The sequence below is a fragment of the Crotalus tigris genome, unplaced genomic scaffold (assembly GCF_016545835.1).
Source record: "Crotalus tigris isolate CLP2741 ecotype Arizona unplaced genomic scaffold, ASM1654583v1 scf7180000020129.766959, whole genome shotgun sequence".
Classification (NCBI taxonomy): Eukaryota; Metazoa; Chordata; class Lepidosauria; order Squamata; family Viperidae; genus Crotalus; species Crotalus tigris.
In genome coordinates, this window is record NW_024097870.1 from 194,129 (window position 1) to 210,454 (window position 16,326).

At 40.8% G+C, this 16,326-nt stretch overlaps 1 protein-coding gene across 17 annotated transcripts in view; it reads right to left on the bottom strand.

Moving 5' to 3' along the window:
• The window catches only part of TRIM2 (tripartite motif containing 2), a 58,468-nt gene that overhangs the window by 16,241 nt on the left and 25,901 nt on the right, over positions 1-16,326 (bottom strand). For all 17 annotated transcript variants that reach the window (XR_005559437.1, XM_039365609.1, XM_039365605.1 and 14 more), the window contains 4 exons: positions 11,937-12,088; positions 9,434-9,614; positions 8,237-8,960; positions 19-122 (listed from right to left, as the gene is read on the bottom strand). Coding sequence is in view for 16 of the 17 variants with exons in the window: in XM_039365609.1 (XP_039221543.1) it covers positions 19-122; positions 8,237-8,960; positions 9,434-9,614; positions 11,937-12,088 (1,161 nt within the window). In the remaining variant the exon portion in view is untranslated. The remainder of the gene's footprint in view (positions 1-18; positions 123-8,236; positions 8,961-9,433; positions 9,615-11,936; positions 12,089-16,326) is intronic.

The window sequence follows — 16,326 nt, forward strand, 5'->3', positions numbered from 1 at the left end:
ACAAACCAAAAATTGTACCTGTACACACTGGTTATTGCTATCTGCAATTAATATTTTTCCATTTGTAGATGCAGCTACTCCCTGAAGGTTTGTAAATTCCCCTTTGTTTCTCCCTTTGGTACCTAAAACAAAACAAAATAGAAAAGATAGCCCAAAATTTCTTTTGCCAAGTGAGACAGTTGTTAAGTGAACTTTACTCTATTTTATGATCTTTCTTGCAACAGTTGTTAAATAAATCACTGCACTTGTTAAGTTAATAACATGGTTAAGTGAATCTGACTTTGTTAGAAGATTGCAAAAGGTGACCACATGACCCGGGACACTGCAACCGTCATAAATATGAATCAGTTGCCAAGCGTCTGAATTTTGATCACATGACCATGGGGATGTGTGAAAAATTGTCGTAAGTCATGTAAATCACTTATGTGTGATAATGTATATTCAAAGCCTTTTTCAGTGCCAATGTAACTTTGAATGGTCACTAAATGAACTGTTGTAAGTTGAAGACTACCTGTACCACATCAGAGCCTCTAATGTCATCCCATCTCTAATATTTTCTCTACTCCAACAACTAAGTTCCTTTGTATTTGTGTGCATTTGTAAGATCTGGGAGGCTGCTACAATGGGAAGTTACATGAGGGAAAAGTCATTATAAAAAAATGTAAAAAAAAAAATGCAGGTGGTCCTGGCTTACCAACTCCTTGTCCAGCAAACATTCAAACTTACAAAAGTGCTAAACGAATGGTACTTATAGCCATACAGTGATATGCAGTCATGTGATTATGGTCTGGGCGCATTGCAGGGTCCTGTGATCACATGATTATCATTTGCAATCTTCTTTGCTGGCCTGCTGCACGCAAAGTCAATGGGGGAGCTGGCAGGAAATTGCAAATATTGATCACATCATGTCCGCCTTTAATGACCAGTGGTTATTCACTTAAGAGAAACAAGAATTGTTAGAATTTCTCTCACTAAGTGGCACAGTCATGTGACATTGTGCTTTACAACTATATAACTTAGTGATAGAAATTCTGGTCCCAGCTGCCATTGTTAAGTGAGGACAATCTATACCAGAGGTAGGGAACCTTGGTTCTTTTATGACTTGTGGACTTCAACTCCCATAATTCCTGAGTCAGCATGGCTGGTTCAGGAATTCTGGGTATTGAAGTCCACAAGTCATAAGAGCCAAGGTTCCCTACCCCAATCTATACTGAAATCTCCCCAAGGCTTCCCAAATGCCATACTATTATCCCTTTCTTTTATTAAAAACGCGTCTTTCTGAAGTTGCAATGATAGCTTGTTGGCAATTCTGCAACTAACTGCTCTTTTCATGGTTGCTATATAGGCTGGTTGTTAAGGGGAAAGCACACACATATTAAGTAATGTATATTTAAAGAGATATGTAAATTTCAGGAATAGGATGCTAAAATTATTTTATATATAAAAGTTATATGTAAAAGTATATAAGTTTGCTTGAGCTCAGAACAAAAAGTGGTAAGGCAAGAATTCTTGCCAAAGGATTTGTGGATCACCTAAAAGACCTGGAAAACTGCAGTAAAGGAAATACAAACATTGTTGTAATTTCACTAAATTTGAGCAGCAACTGAAATACAGTGATCTAACTTCAGGAACAAATTATATCATGAGAGGAATCATACTCAGAATTAATCATTAATTGATGCAAAACACTTATGTGGAACTTCCCAAGAGAAATGAAAGGAGAAGGGGTGTTCTCTTACCTGAACTCCTTTTCTCAGCATGACGATGGAGAATCCACAGATGGGTTGATCTTGACTTTCTGCCCTAGAGACTAAGTCAATCAACCTTTGCCACGCCTCTCTTCCTCTGGCTAGGAATCCCTAGTCACAATGAAGGCGCAGCAGTTGATGATTTTACAAGGTGGTGGCTCAAATTCCCCCGACACAGGACCTGATGGATCTAAGGGGGGGGGGAGTGGATTCTCCATCGTCATGATGAGAAAAGGCGTTCAGGTAAGATAATGCCCCTTCTCCAGCATGACGAATGGAGAATCCACAGATGGGACATACCAAAGCCTCACTGTCCCTATGGGTGGGAAGAAGTCTGGGCCTGTGTCCCACTATCTGTTACTATCCTTTGGAGAACTCTCCTGCCAAATGAAGCGTCTGCTGAGGCTTATAATGCCTCACAAATGGGGAAGGAGACGACCATGTCACTGCCTTGCATATCTCTTCGATTGACGCCTGTGTCGCACTCGCCGCTGAAGTTGCCACACCGCAAGTGGAATGTGCGGTGATTCGTCTTGGAATTGGCAAGGAGTGCGTCTGGTACACCCCTACTATGCAAGCCCTAATCCATCTGCCAATAGTAGAGGCAGTCACCTTCTGACCCACTGAAGAGGGGTGGAATGAAACAAATAGAGCTTCAGATTTGCAAAAAGAGGCAGTTCACTTAGTATAGCGACGCAAGGCTCTACAAATGTGCAAGGTATGCCATTTACGTTCCAAATCATGGAATGGGTCAGGACAAAAATCTGCCAGTACAAGCTCCTGTGAAACAATGAGTTGATTTTGGAGACGAAGAAGGGGTCTAAGCGTAGGACAACCCCGTCGTTATGAAAAATACGTAAGTCATCTCTAATTGAGAGTGCTGCCAATTCCAAGATGCGCCTAGTCCAGGGGTAGCCAACCCAAAACACTCAAAGAGCCACTTGGACCCATTTTCCACCAAAAACAAAACCCTTTTGATATCTAAAATTAAGCTAACACTGCATATATCCTTTTTTACCTTTATTATAGGTAGGGGTGTGTGTGTGTGTGTGTGTGTGTGTGTGTGTGTGTGTGTGTGTGCGTGTGTGTGTGTGTATCATAAAGGTAAAAAAGGATATATGCAGTGTTAGCTTAATTTTAGATGTCAAAAGGGTCTGTCTCTTTCTCTCTCCTCTCCCTCTCTCTCCGATCTTCTGCTCACCTGGCAAGCTGACTTCAAGCTGTTCTCCAACAAGCTCAGGGGTAGGCAACCTCAACTCTTTTATGACTCATGGACTTCAACTCCCAGAATTTCTGAGTCAACACAGCTGGGTTAGCTAGCTCTCTCCTGCCTTTCCTGTTTCCTGCTTCCTGCAGAAAGGCAGCAAAGAGAGGAGCTCCGCCCAGTAAGCTTTTTAGCTCATCGGAGAACATTGTGAGTCTCCTCTTTTTTACACACAAACACATACACACAGAGAGAGGGGGGGGAAGGCAAGTGCCTCTCAAAGAGCCACATGCGGCTCCGGAGCATGTGGCGTGGCCAACTGTGGCCCTGCTCAAGAAATCCGCTTGCCAGTTCATCTCTCCTGAGATGTGCTCTGCCTTGAAAGGCAAGAGGTTGGTCTCTGCCCAGGTTCCTAATAATTGAGCCTCGGCCATGAGGGACCTGGAGTGGGTACCCCTTTTGCCTGCTGATATGGGCTTTCACTGCCACGTTGTCTATGAGGACTAGAACATGGTGCCTTGCCACTGTGTTGCAAAAGTGTCGTAGAGCCAGATGTATAGCTCTGAGCTCCAACCAGTTTATGTTGTGCTTCAGATCTGTCTGGGACCACCGAACCTGGGCCAACTGGAATTGCAGGTGCACTCCCCAGCCGAACAAGCTGGCATCTGATGTTAGGATGAGCCGGTTGGGCTCCTTGAATAAGGTTCCCTTGGCCATCGCTGGGGAGACCCACCACTGGAGGGATTTCAGGGTCTGTGATGGGACCCGTACCTTGTGGTTGGAGGAACTGGTGCCTAGTCTCTGGAACGGCAGCAAGAACCATTGGAGGGTTCTGGAGTGGAGCTGAGCTCAAGGAACTACTGCTATGCAAGAAACCATCTTTCCTAGCAGTTGAGAAAGAATTGCTAGGGTGACTACTTGTTCCCTTTGAATCTGGGTGACTAGGGATCGGATACTGTCCTGACGTTCCTGAGACAGGTAAACCTCGCACTTCCTTGTATCTATCACCATGCCTAGGTGAAGGAGGCAGGTGGAGGGAACTATCTGGCTTTTCTGAAAATTTACTGAAAACCCGTGGTCCTGGAGGGTCTTGATGAACAATTGGACTCAGGAGGATTGAATGAGGATGTCATCCAGATAACACTGGACACGCAATGGAATGGTCCTCAGATGTGTGGCCAGCGCCGCCAGGACCTTTGTAAATGCTCTGGGGGCTGATGACAGGCCGAATGATAGAGCTCTGTACTGAAAATGGTGGCCTGCGTAGCAGAACCTGAGGAATTTCCGATGTCCGGGAAGGATGGGAATGTGTAGGTAGGCCTCCGTCAGGTCGATGGACGTCAGGAGGTCCCCCCTTCTGATGCCTGCTAATATGGATTGGAGCGTTTGCATCTTGAACTTCTTGTATGCCAAATGGATATTTAATTTCTTTAATTCTAGGATTGCCCTCCATCCTCCCGAGGCCTTCGGAACAATGAACAGAACGGAATAAAACCCCCATCCCTTCTGCCCTGTTGGTACCGGTTCTCCGGGAGATGTTGAATGGCCTCTTTCATGAGGGTTCTTTTGACTGGATTTTTGGATGACGGGCAAGAGACGAAATGCCTCGGGGGGTGGGGGGTGGAGTTGAACTCTAGAGTCAGGCTGAATCTGGTGTTGAGGACCCAGAGATCTGTAGTGGTGTTCTCCCATTTGTGTGCAAAGAGAGCCAACCTACCCCCTTTGGTATCACTTGGACCTTCTGAAAGGACAGTCTCCCGCCCCTCGAAAAGGCCATTTGGCCTAAAATTGCTGTCTGGGTCTGTCCCTGTTACCAGACGGGAGTTATGGGTGAATTCCGACCCTGTGTCGGTTGAGCGAAAGGACTGCTTTCAGGCATAAGGGGTAACTCTCCTGTCTGCTCTCCTAATAAAATGTGACATGACCTTACGCTTATCCTTGTTCTCAATCAAATAAGGGTTTAGTGCCTCTCCAAATAACTGGCCTCCCATGTAAGGGGCTGAGGCTAACCGCCACTTGGATCTAGCATCTGCTCGCCACTGTCTGAGCCACAGAAGTCTGCGAGAGGTAACATTAGATGCTAATGCCCGGGAAGAAAATCTGGCTGCGTGCAATGATGAGTCAGCCATGTATTCTGATGCAACCACTAATTTGTTTAAATCTTGGTGCATCCGTACCTCTTCTGGTGGGCTCCTAGCCTGCAACTGGCGAAGCCAGAGGAGTGAGATTCTTGGTGAGTCCTGCGGAAATTAAGCTCCACTTTCTTATCCTCTGACTTCAGAACATCCGCTATATCTCCAGACACAGTGAAGGAGGAAACCAATGGTGCTAAGAGCTCATCTACAGTGGGGACTGCTAGCACCTCTGACAGTGCTGGAGCCATATTAAATAACTTTTTATCAGTCCCGCCCGGGGATAGAAAAGTACCTGACGTTCCCCATTGTCTTTGGACTATATTGAGGAAAAAGAAAGGACAGGGAATGCCCTGTCGGGTAAATGTTGGTTCTGAAAAGACCTTACTAGTAGGTCCCTGGCTGGTGGAAGGTTCAGCTAGAGGCACACCTTCAGGACCAAGTTGAGCAGTGCTCCTGACCTTGTGAAGTAAGGATTTAAAGAGGGCCGGATTAAACAGGCCTATGAAAGGAAGGGGATCAGGAGATAAGTCCTCATCTTCTGACATCCCCTGCTCTCTTTGTTCATCGTCCCCTACTCAGGGAAGAATTGGAGGGGGGAACTGGACCTTCGTATGTGGCTGCTTCCGCCTGGAAGAGATATGATACATTGCTGTGAGATGGGATGCCTGATGCTATCGACTCAGGTCGAGCTCTCTGGTATTGAGTTGAAGCTACACCTTGGGCAATAGCCTGAGAAATCAGAAGCTGCGTTCATTCTGATAGTTCTGTCTCCTGAGCCTCTGGAGGGCGAAGCCCTGCCGCTGTAGGAGTGAGTGTGGCCTCTGGGCCCAGAGGTCTAGCTGTACCCGGAGTAGGGATATGAAGGCCAAGCCCCTCACTGGAATGGGGAACCATCTCCACCTGTTCTGCCATGGGAAATATGAACTGACTTGTTTCCCCTTCTGGAGACCAGGCACTTGGAGCAGCAGAGGTTGAAGGAGCTTGTTGAGGGTCAAAAGCCCATGCCTCCATGAGAACAGAAGTAATCTGACCAACTGGGCGCTATCTAACAAAATGAAATTCAATGGTGAAAAAAGTAAGGTTCTACATTTAGGCAAGAAAAACCAAATGTACAGGTATAGTATAGGGGATACCTTGCTCAATAGTAATAACTGTGACAGGGATCTCGGAGTCCTAGTGGACAATCACTTAAATATGAGCCAGCAGTGTGCTGCAGCTGCCAAAAAGGCCAACACAGTGCTGGGCTGCATTAACAGAGGGATAGAATCAAGATCGCGTGAAGTATTAATACCACTTTACAATGCCTTGGTAAGGGCACACTTGGAATACTGCATCCAGTTTTGGTCATCGCGATGTAAAAAAGAAGTTGAGACTCTAGAAAGAGTACAGAGAAGAGTAACAAAGATGATTAGGGGACTGGAGGCTAAAGCATATAAGGAAAGGCTGCTGGAATTGGGTATGTCTAGTTTAATGAAGAGAAGGACGAGGGGGGACATGATAGCAGTATTCCAATATCTCAGGGGCTGCCACAAAGAAGAGGGAGTCAAGCTATTTACTAAGGCGCCTGATGGCAGGACAAGAAGCAACGAATGGAAACTAATCAAGAAAAGAAGCAACCTAGAACTAAGGAGAAACTTCCTGAAGTTAGAACAATTAACCAGTGGAACAACTTGCCTCCAGAAGTGGTGAATGCTCCAACACTGGAAGTTTTTAGGAAGAGACTGGACAGCCATTTGTCTGAAATGGTATAGGGTTTCCTGCCTCAGCAGGGGGTTGGACTAGATGACCTCCAAGGTCCCATTCAACTATTATTATTATTATTATCATCGTTATCATTATTATCATTATCATTATAACCTTTGCATCATTCTTTTGCCTTGCAGCTTTGGAGAATTGTTTTTCCAATGCCTGGTGCCTCCTGCTTGCTTCCTTCTCAGCAGCTTTGAAAGACCTTTTGCCAGAGATAGCTTTGGATCTGAGTTTCCCAGCAGCCTCCTGCTTGGTTGATCTGGATTTCTTGTGCCTGGAGGAACTGCTGGAAGCACCTTTGAGATATCTGAGCTTCTGTGGTTTTATCTGCCATTGCAAAATCAGAGATATCACACAAATGGCAAACTCAAAGTATTTGTAACAGAGAGGTGATCCCAGTAGCCAGGAGCCAAGTGGTGGTTAGAAGTGGTGGCGGCACAACCAACTTAATGGGATAGCCAGCACACTCACAATCCTATTAGTGGCGGCAAGACCAACTTAATGGGATAGCCAGCATATTTATAAGCAGCGAAATTGGTAGTGGGAAGAGGCGCTGTAGCAGTTAAAGTGGGCATTCAGCCACGCCCTGAAGTCTTTGGAAATTGCGTCCAGACACAGTGAAGGAGGCTATTTTTGTTGCCTCAAATTGTAATAGCCTTGGTATGCTGCGAGCTGCCAAGGAGCCTGGAATTGGAGAAGGAGCATCCTTGAAATGCTGCTCCTTAATTCTGGCCTTCTGAATGGCCAGAGAGTGTTTGTAAGGCTTTCAAAATGGCAGCCACTAGTAAGCGACCTCCTGCTCCGTCGTTATGTCCAAATTAATAAATGCTACTGAATTCTACCAAAATTGACTCTGAGTCTAAACGGCCCTCGTTGGAAGGGAGGGTCCCCCCTCCACTCAAGAACAATAAAAGCGGTGCTCAAAATGGCGACCGTTATACTTCTGCCCTGCCTGGAAGCCATAATTAGCTTGAGGCTTCAGCTGAAGCCTACAAAACTGCTCTGACACTCAGCGGTTTGGAAAGCAGCACTGATATCAGCACAGAGAAGGGAAGGGAAGGGAAAATCACAGTTTTGTCTTTCTGCTAGAAACAAGAGACAATCTTCACTATGTCTCTCTTGTGACATAGTGACTAAGTAGTGACTGGGGATTCCTAGCCGGAGGAAGAGAGGCATGGCAAAGGTTGATTGACTTAGTCTCTAGGGCAGAAAAGCAAGATCAACCCATCTATGGATTCTCCATTTGTCATGCTGGAGAAAGACTATTTACAATGGACAACTAGCAAGGAAATCCTTGTAACAAGACAAAGTCCTTACAAGTCTAAAATAATAATATGAACACTGTTTGCAGCTATAAGCAGCAGCAGTCTAAGAAAATTTAAAATAGAGGCATTCCTTACCTACTCGGAAGATTAGATCATCTTCAATGGGGTTCTCTTTCCTTTTGCCAGTGCTGTACATACTAGCTGGTCTCTTTACAGCTTTCTGTTTCACATGGCCACTGCCAGGAGACTTAACACGTCTCTTAACTCCTTCAGTAGTAGGAGATACATCTGCTGACCTAATTACTTTGAGTTTGAATGGGCTGCCTTTAATATGTTGCTCGTACAGTCTCAAAGACAGAATAAAGTCCCCTTCTTTCTGGACAGTGTACAGAAATTCATAAGTGCCATTCTTATTGTCCAGTATCTCTCCATCTGCCACACTTCCATCAGGTGTGCTCAGCTCAGCTGTGAGATAAGCATTTCCAGTTTTACAGAGCTCACCATCTTTGTCCTTGGTTGTGATGGTGACTGACATTGGCTGCCCTATCACAGTCTGCTTAAGTCCTTCACCTGTGGCCACTGTTTCAGAAGCCACTGCATTTGTGGTTAAAATAGTACCAAGATTATGAATGGATTTTTTCAATCCTTCTGTTTCTACTATGAAATCCAGCTGATCATTTTCACGGGGCTGAAGAGGGAATTCCTGGTCTGTCAGTTCATTTAGCTTGTCACTCATCTGCTTTTTGACAAGTAACACTTCTGTTTCAGTTCCATGACTGAGTGCTTGGGTGGTAAAATTGCTACAGCTCTTAATGTTTTCTTGTCCCTCCAATAAAGTATCAAGCTGATTCTGCAAGACCTTGATAAAAGCAAATACTGTGGTTATTTCATTGAAGTTCCAAATAATAAAACAAAAAGCACTTCTATCGGCAAGTTTTAATATCTCAGGGAAATATCTAATAATGCAAAACTGAGTAAAATCACATCTTATTTGTTTGAGTCAACATAAAAGCATACTGAATAACACTGCCATAAAATGTCTGTTAAAATAAAAAGTTCCCACAAAATAGCAACCAACCAATTTGGAAACTTCTGATTAGACCATCTCCAATTACAGCTTCTTTCAATCTATATTAGAACAATGTTTCTGAAGCTGTTTATTTGTACAAGACACTAGATTTTACATAATAAAACAAACTGGAAAAATACAAATTTCACTATTTTATGGTTTCCTTCATTAAAGGAAATATGAATTTCAGTCATTTTTCCTAATGATATAATACAGTCATTAAAAACTGAGAAATATTTTAATGATGAGAACACAGCTCTTACTTTATGTTTAAGGCCATAATTCACTTCCAGTTCCATAAGCAACACGCTCTTGCGAACATTTAATGTCTTCTGGAGTTCATCAAAAGTGGAATGAATTTCATCTACAATGCTGGTCTTTTGGTTGGTCAGTTGATGGATAATTTCAGATATGAAGTGCAATGCAGTATCTATCTCTGGAAGCCTATTAAAAACAAGCAGTTAACATTTCAAATATCAATCCTACTATATCCCTTCAACATGCATAAGACATATCATTATACAATTATTAAACTTTGAACGATACTCAATCATAATGACCCTACACCAGTGGTTCTCAACCTGTGGGTCGGGACCCCATTTGGGGTCAAACGACCATTTCACGGGGGTCGCCAAACAAGGCTATCCGCCATCTTCCCCCCTTTTCTTTGGCCACACCCCTGGCACCCAGTGATGTATGTGATTGGGGGTCACCACAACATGGGGAACTGTATTATGGGGTCACGGCATTAGAAAGGTTGAGAACCACTGCCCTACACACATAGTGCCAAGCCATGGTTAAATGTTATGTTTGAATGCAATGTACAGGCAGTCCTTGACTTACAACAGTTCATTTAGCGACTGCTCAAAGTTACAACGGCACTGAAAAAAGTGAGTTATGACCATTTTTCACACTTATGACTTTGTAGCATCCCCATGTTCATGTAATCAAAATTCTGATGGTTGGCAACTGGTTCATACTTATGACCATTGCTTTGTCCCAAGGTTATGTGATCATCTTCTGCAACCTTTTGACAAGCAAAATCAATGGGGAAGCCAGATTCACTTAACAGTTGTGTTACTAACTTATCAACTGTAGTGATTCATTTAACAATTGTGGCAAGAAAGGTTGTAAAATGGAGCAAAATTCACTTAACAAATGTCTCAACAACAGAAATTTTGGGCTCAATTATGGTCATAAGTCGAGGACTACCTATGTTACAGATCTGACCTTTAGATGTTTGCTTCTCCATTCTTTCTATTGAGAACATTTAATCTTTTCCCATGAATAATATATAATAGTTACCAATAAACAAATATAAATGTAGATTGGATGCTGACTTTTCTAATGTTAAAAGCTGTACACAAATATTCGCTGGATTTACAGATCATTCTAAAGCAGAATATATTTGATTATACCTTAGTATTTTGTATGAACCCAATAAAACTATAAACATTCAGTAAACTGTAGCTCAGAGCAAAATGTGAAACATATACAAACTTAGTGATCTTCAGGGCTATGCTAATTTATATACACATGTGGTTTTTAAAATTTTGTTAGCATTATAATTTTCAGACAATACAAATATTGTCAATTGTAAAGGAATCTTGAACTATTTCACTTGTAATTGTAAGCTAGAATTCATTAAAATTTCCATTTAACTTAGAACAAGCAGCATCCTTGTGCTCAATACATAATTGATTCCACTTGCCTCTTCCTTTCAGCATGGGCATTAAACAAAAACAGACAGTTCTGCCTGTAACATATCATTTACAAGGAACTAAGAAATCTGGTTTGTCCTCCCACATCAAACCATCTGGGTTTGTTTAACTATTCTTACTAACAGGAACCCAATAGAATAACTATGCAGCAAACAACAGCATGCTGCTCATTCCCAATGAGCCAAAATCTTGAAAACTTCTGGTCTATAATTACGTCTAGAGGTGGTCAATAAATTTTACAATATGTTGGCTTGTTTATTCTTCTGCATTTTTTGCCACTAACTTTTAAATTTGGGGCCCAATAAACCCACCTGTCTATTAGTTTTTCTTACATGGGCCCCGATAGATAGAATCAACGACTTGGTTCTTTTGTGCATTTTTCTACCTGTAAATTACTATTTCTGGACCAAGTCTTGCCTTCTTCCACCTAGTTTTAGAATACGCACCTCGAAGTTTGATACAACCCTTCAGTCAACTAAATTTATTCAATCCTATTTTAAACTGCAATTAGAAAATTTGGGTAGATGAGATAACTTAATAATTTAATTATTATAATTTAAATAATTTAAATTTAATTTAATTAAAATAATTTAAAAAAAATTTAAAAAAACCTAAGCTTGACATTATATGAATACTACCAATGTCTTCTAAATGTTTACTTGACTATTCTCTAAACAAGGAAAGGAAGAATAAGTATAATAAATCCAGGCTGGTATTTTAAATTTTCAACAAAGAAAAAGATTATTATTGCACTTTATAAACATTCTAAATCTTCATGAAAGTGAAAAGACCAGGAAGTAAAAGGACTTGTACATTCTCATAAGAAAGCACAAGCAACATTTTAAAACAGTCATAAATAATGTTCTGTTTTTATGTTTCAGAAAAGACATATCCAACATGATGCTCCTTAGATATGTGAAGAGTCAAACTTTTAGAATTCCCAGACACATGCTCTAGAAAGTATAACCTTTACTCATCTGTAAGGTTCCAAGCTGGAGAAAATTAACATGCAATTCTATAACCAGGAAATGTTTCATAGTTTCACCTTTTGTTCACAGCATCTAACTGTGTTTGAAGAGAAGCCTTGTGTTGTTCTACTACATCCTTAAGAGGGACTGTTGGATGTTCTGCATGTTCTCCTACTGTACATTCCTGGCACATGGCTGTCTCACAGGATTGACAGTAAAACTCCATCAGCTGATTAAAAATAAAAAAAAAACATATTCTTATTAGAATGCCAGTGTTCAAGTTTCTAATTGTTTAAATGATACATTTCAATGAAAATTTATTTTTATCAAAGACATGCAATATTTTTCTAGCAAAGGGCTGCATTTGAATTCTGAGGAAAGGATCAACCAGGAACACTCAAAAAAAATGGAGCCTGAAAAAAAGTAAACCGAATTAGTTTTAATATTACATTTACAATTTAATTATGCAAACATAATTCCCGGTGTATGTAATCTTTTCTCCCTTCTGTTACACTGGGCAATATTTGGAACAGCTTTGATGTCCACAGGCAAAAGTGGATGGAGGAAACTACATGAGGTATATCCAGGCTGTATACTTTTGCTTTAACTTGATCATTAATCTTTACTGACTTTAAATCCAAAGTAATTTCCTTTTTTTCGTCTGAAGCAAGTAAAGCATCTTCTGGGGCAGTTTAATCATGTAATAGATTCTAGTCTATAGACCCTAACCCTAACCCTAGTTCTAGATATACTACATATTCAAAGCTTTTAAAAATAAAATTTTATTTTTCAATCATTTCCCACACTATACCCGTAAATACCCTATTACTGGGGTCCCCAACCTATGGGCTGGGCCATGGCCTCTTGGGCAATGGACTACAGAAATGGCTGGCCAGTGCACGCACGTGTGCACGCACGTGTGCACACACACTCCTCCCACTTGCACTAGCACCCATGGCCCTGTTTGCGCACACACGGGGTTGCTAGCGCAGGGCGGATGTGTGCGGCCCATCTGCGCATGTGCGAATAGGGCTGCTAGCACCAGGTGGGTTGCGCTGCCTGTTTGCGCCTGTGCAAATGGGGCCACTAGTGCCACGGTGGTGCATCCGGCCCCGTTTGTGTGCAGCAATTTGGAAGCTGCTCTCCTGCCCTCTGGGCCGCGAGCCTGGAAAGGTTGGAGATCTCTGCCCTATTAAGAGGAGTTTTTCCTCTGCCTTCAAGTTTGTCATGATTCTAATGACTGCCTGGAAAAATCTAGGCAATTTCGTTGGCAACATTTTACAGAAGTGGTTTGTCTTTGCCTCCTTCCGAGGCTAAAAGTCATCCAGCTAGCTCAGGCATGTTAAACTGCGGGCCCGTGGGCTGGATGCGTCACGCTGAAACCGCGTCCACCCCATTGCCGGCAATGGGGAAAAGTCCTGATATGTCACGTGACATCAAGTTTGACATCCCTGAGCTAGCTTTTCCAAATCAGTATTAAAATCCATGGTTTCCCAATTTTAGCTCACGACTTTAACATTACACCAAATTAGCTTTCATCACAGTGACTAAGGTCACTAAAACAATCACCTGCTATAAACATTCAATTTTATTACTACTGACATGGTCTTCTCTTGCACCTCTACTCCAATGTAAAGTTCAATGTGTTCATAGGCTTGTGCTTACGTAAATACGAAGAGCATTAGAATTTTAGCTCACAGCTGTATACTTACTTACCTAAATTATAAATTCCACTAAATACAATGGGGCATCATTGGGAGTCACCCAGAGTCCAGCATAAGATAGGCAATTATTTAAATATTTTTAAAATATTATTTAAATATTATTTCAATATCATTTCAATAAATAATTCTTAGCTGGTATGCATAATAATATTTACATTTTATATTGGTAACGTTTCTTTTACAAATTATATATACAAAATAAAAACAAAAGCTAAAGTCAAAAATTGTTTTATGTAAAACTAGACAACCCACAACCCATGGGGTCATTGTTTCAGATATATTTCCTTACCTAAACAAAGAAACACAATAACCATGGAGGGGGGGGGGGAAGCAGTGGGAGCAGGAATGAATTTCCTGTTGGCTTTCCCATTGATTTTCCTTGTGGGAAGCTGGCAGGAAGCACTGGAAATTGAATTGAATTGAATTTGGCCAAGTGTGATTGGACATACAAGGAATTTGTCTCCAGTGCAGATGCTTTCAGTGTACATGTAAAGTAACAGAATAATGACAATCATAATATCAATAAGAGTGGGGAACTAAAGAAGATAAAGGATTAATAATAATACTACAATCATACTACATGGGTTAATACACACAGACATTAGAGGCAATCCTGGCTGACTGAAGCAGCCATAGCTTTACCAAATTTCAGTCATATGGAGACATGGATCCCAGATTCGGATACATTATTTAAGTTAGGCCAATTGAGGTACATTAATTTAAAAAACGTTGCTCTATGGATGCATTGTTTCACCCAATTGAATATTACAAACAGACACAGGAATTTTAGTAGTATATGCCCCTTCTTCTTGTTCCACTAACCATTTCCAGCAGAGTTAGCATAATTATATAGAAATAGTTGTGCATAATAACATCCAATAATATTGAAACTTATCCCATACTTACGTATATAGAAATACCATCTTAAGAGTTTCTTATTTAAAGCATAACAAATTACTCTTCAGTGAGTTATTTTCTCCATTCTTCAGTTTTAAATAAAACAGTTGCGTCTTGTGCTTTAGGAGTATTAAATTACTTCATAAATTCCTGAAGCATTACTGATACCTTTTGCAATACAAATTAGAATGGTATCAGCTTTGCATTAATGAGCCCCATATTTCTGGCACAAACACATTTAACACAAAGTAATATAAACTGCTTAGGTTGATGTTTTAAAGTTTATCAGATTTAGAATGCGTGCATTAATTCTCACATTTCTCAGGCAAGAGCAGATTAAAATAAACTACACCAATGGGAACGCCAGTACAACCAAGATTTTCTCACAGTTCAATAGAAAAAGAAACAAGTATTTCATCTATCAAAATTATGTTTATTTCATTAATGTATTTCTGTTTAACTTCCTTAAAAAGAAAGAACTTCAATGAATAAAGGGGCTTTAAGTTTCTCATAAAATCATGTCACATATAGAAAAAGGATTTTTTAATGTTGTGTTTCTTCTAAACGCCACAGAGAACAATTCAGATGACACACTAATCCTTAAGATGGTTTGCAGCAAACGAGTAACATCTTGGAGCTTGCTAGTCCCTATGGTTGAATCAGCCCTCTCACAAAGGACTGCACCTAGTAAAATTATATAGCAAATTCAATTGTTCAAAGAAGATGCTGGAAACCAATGCTTTGCAACATATTAGCTCCTGAATTTATTTTTAAATATTAATAATCATATACATAATCAAATGAACAAAATTGCCAAGTTTAAAGAATATACAAGTAGTCCTCGACTTACAAGTTCATGTAGTGACCATTCAAAGTTACAACAGCACTGAAAAATGTGACTTATGAAAGTTTTTCATTGTTACAGTCTTTGCAGCATCCCCATGTGGATCAAAATTCAGATGCTAGGCAACTGGTTCATATTTATGACCTTTGCTGTGTCTCAGGATCATGTGATCACCTTTTGCAAGCGTCCGACAAGCAAAGCTAATAGGGAAATCAACTAGGTTACTAGTTAGTAACAACTAGGTTACTAACTTATCAACTGCAGCGATTCACTTAACAACTGTGGTAAGAAAAGTTGTAAAATGGGCAGAACTCACTTAACAAATGTATCATTTAACAACATAAATTTTTGGTTCAACTGTGGTCGTAAGTTCAGGACTATTTGTAGTAGATACCAAGGAGGTTTCCATAGCACCTTGAAGCCCTTCATGTAGCATAAGTATTAAATGAGATAGACTTTAGTCAATTGAGGCTGCCTCCAGTTTTTCCCATAATTTAGCTTGGGATATGGAATCAAATGTGTTGAAGTTAACGAAAGTAGCACAAAGGGAGGTAGTATCACGGGAGGAGTATTTTTCAATGAAATGATGGGAGTACTGGACACTGATCAGCGGTAGATTGGCCTTCCCTAAAGCCAGTTTGCTCCTCTGCAAGTATGTTTTATTCTTACAGCCAGACCTGGAATTTACAGTAATGAAGTGTACATATTTTATACAGATCTGTAAATACATTATGAACAAGGATTATGCAGACCAAAAGTAGGAAAGTATTCCTAGATATGAAGGAGACAGATTTGTATTTCAATAAATATCGTATAAAAGAATTAATATAACACTCATGTGTGTGCACACAATTCCTCCAACTCAGTTCATTTAATATTTTTACCTATGAACTATATGGTCACAGTGGAAATAAAATATTACCAAAATCAATTTTATATATAAAGCAGTAATTTTTCACTTTTAATCTCAGAGTTCAATTAATCTGATAGTAACCCTTGCCA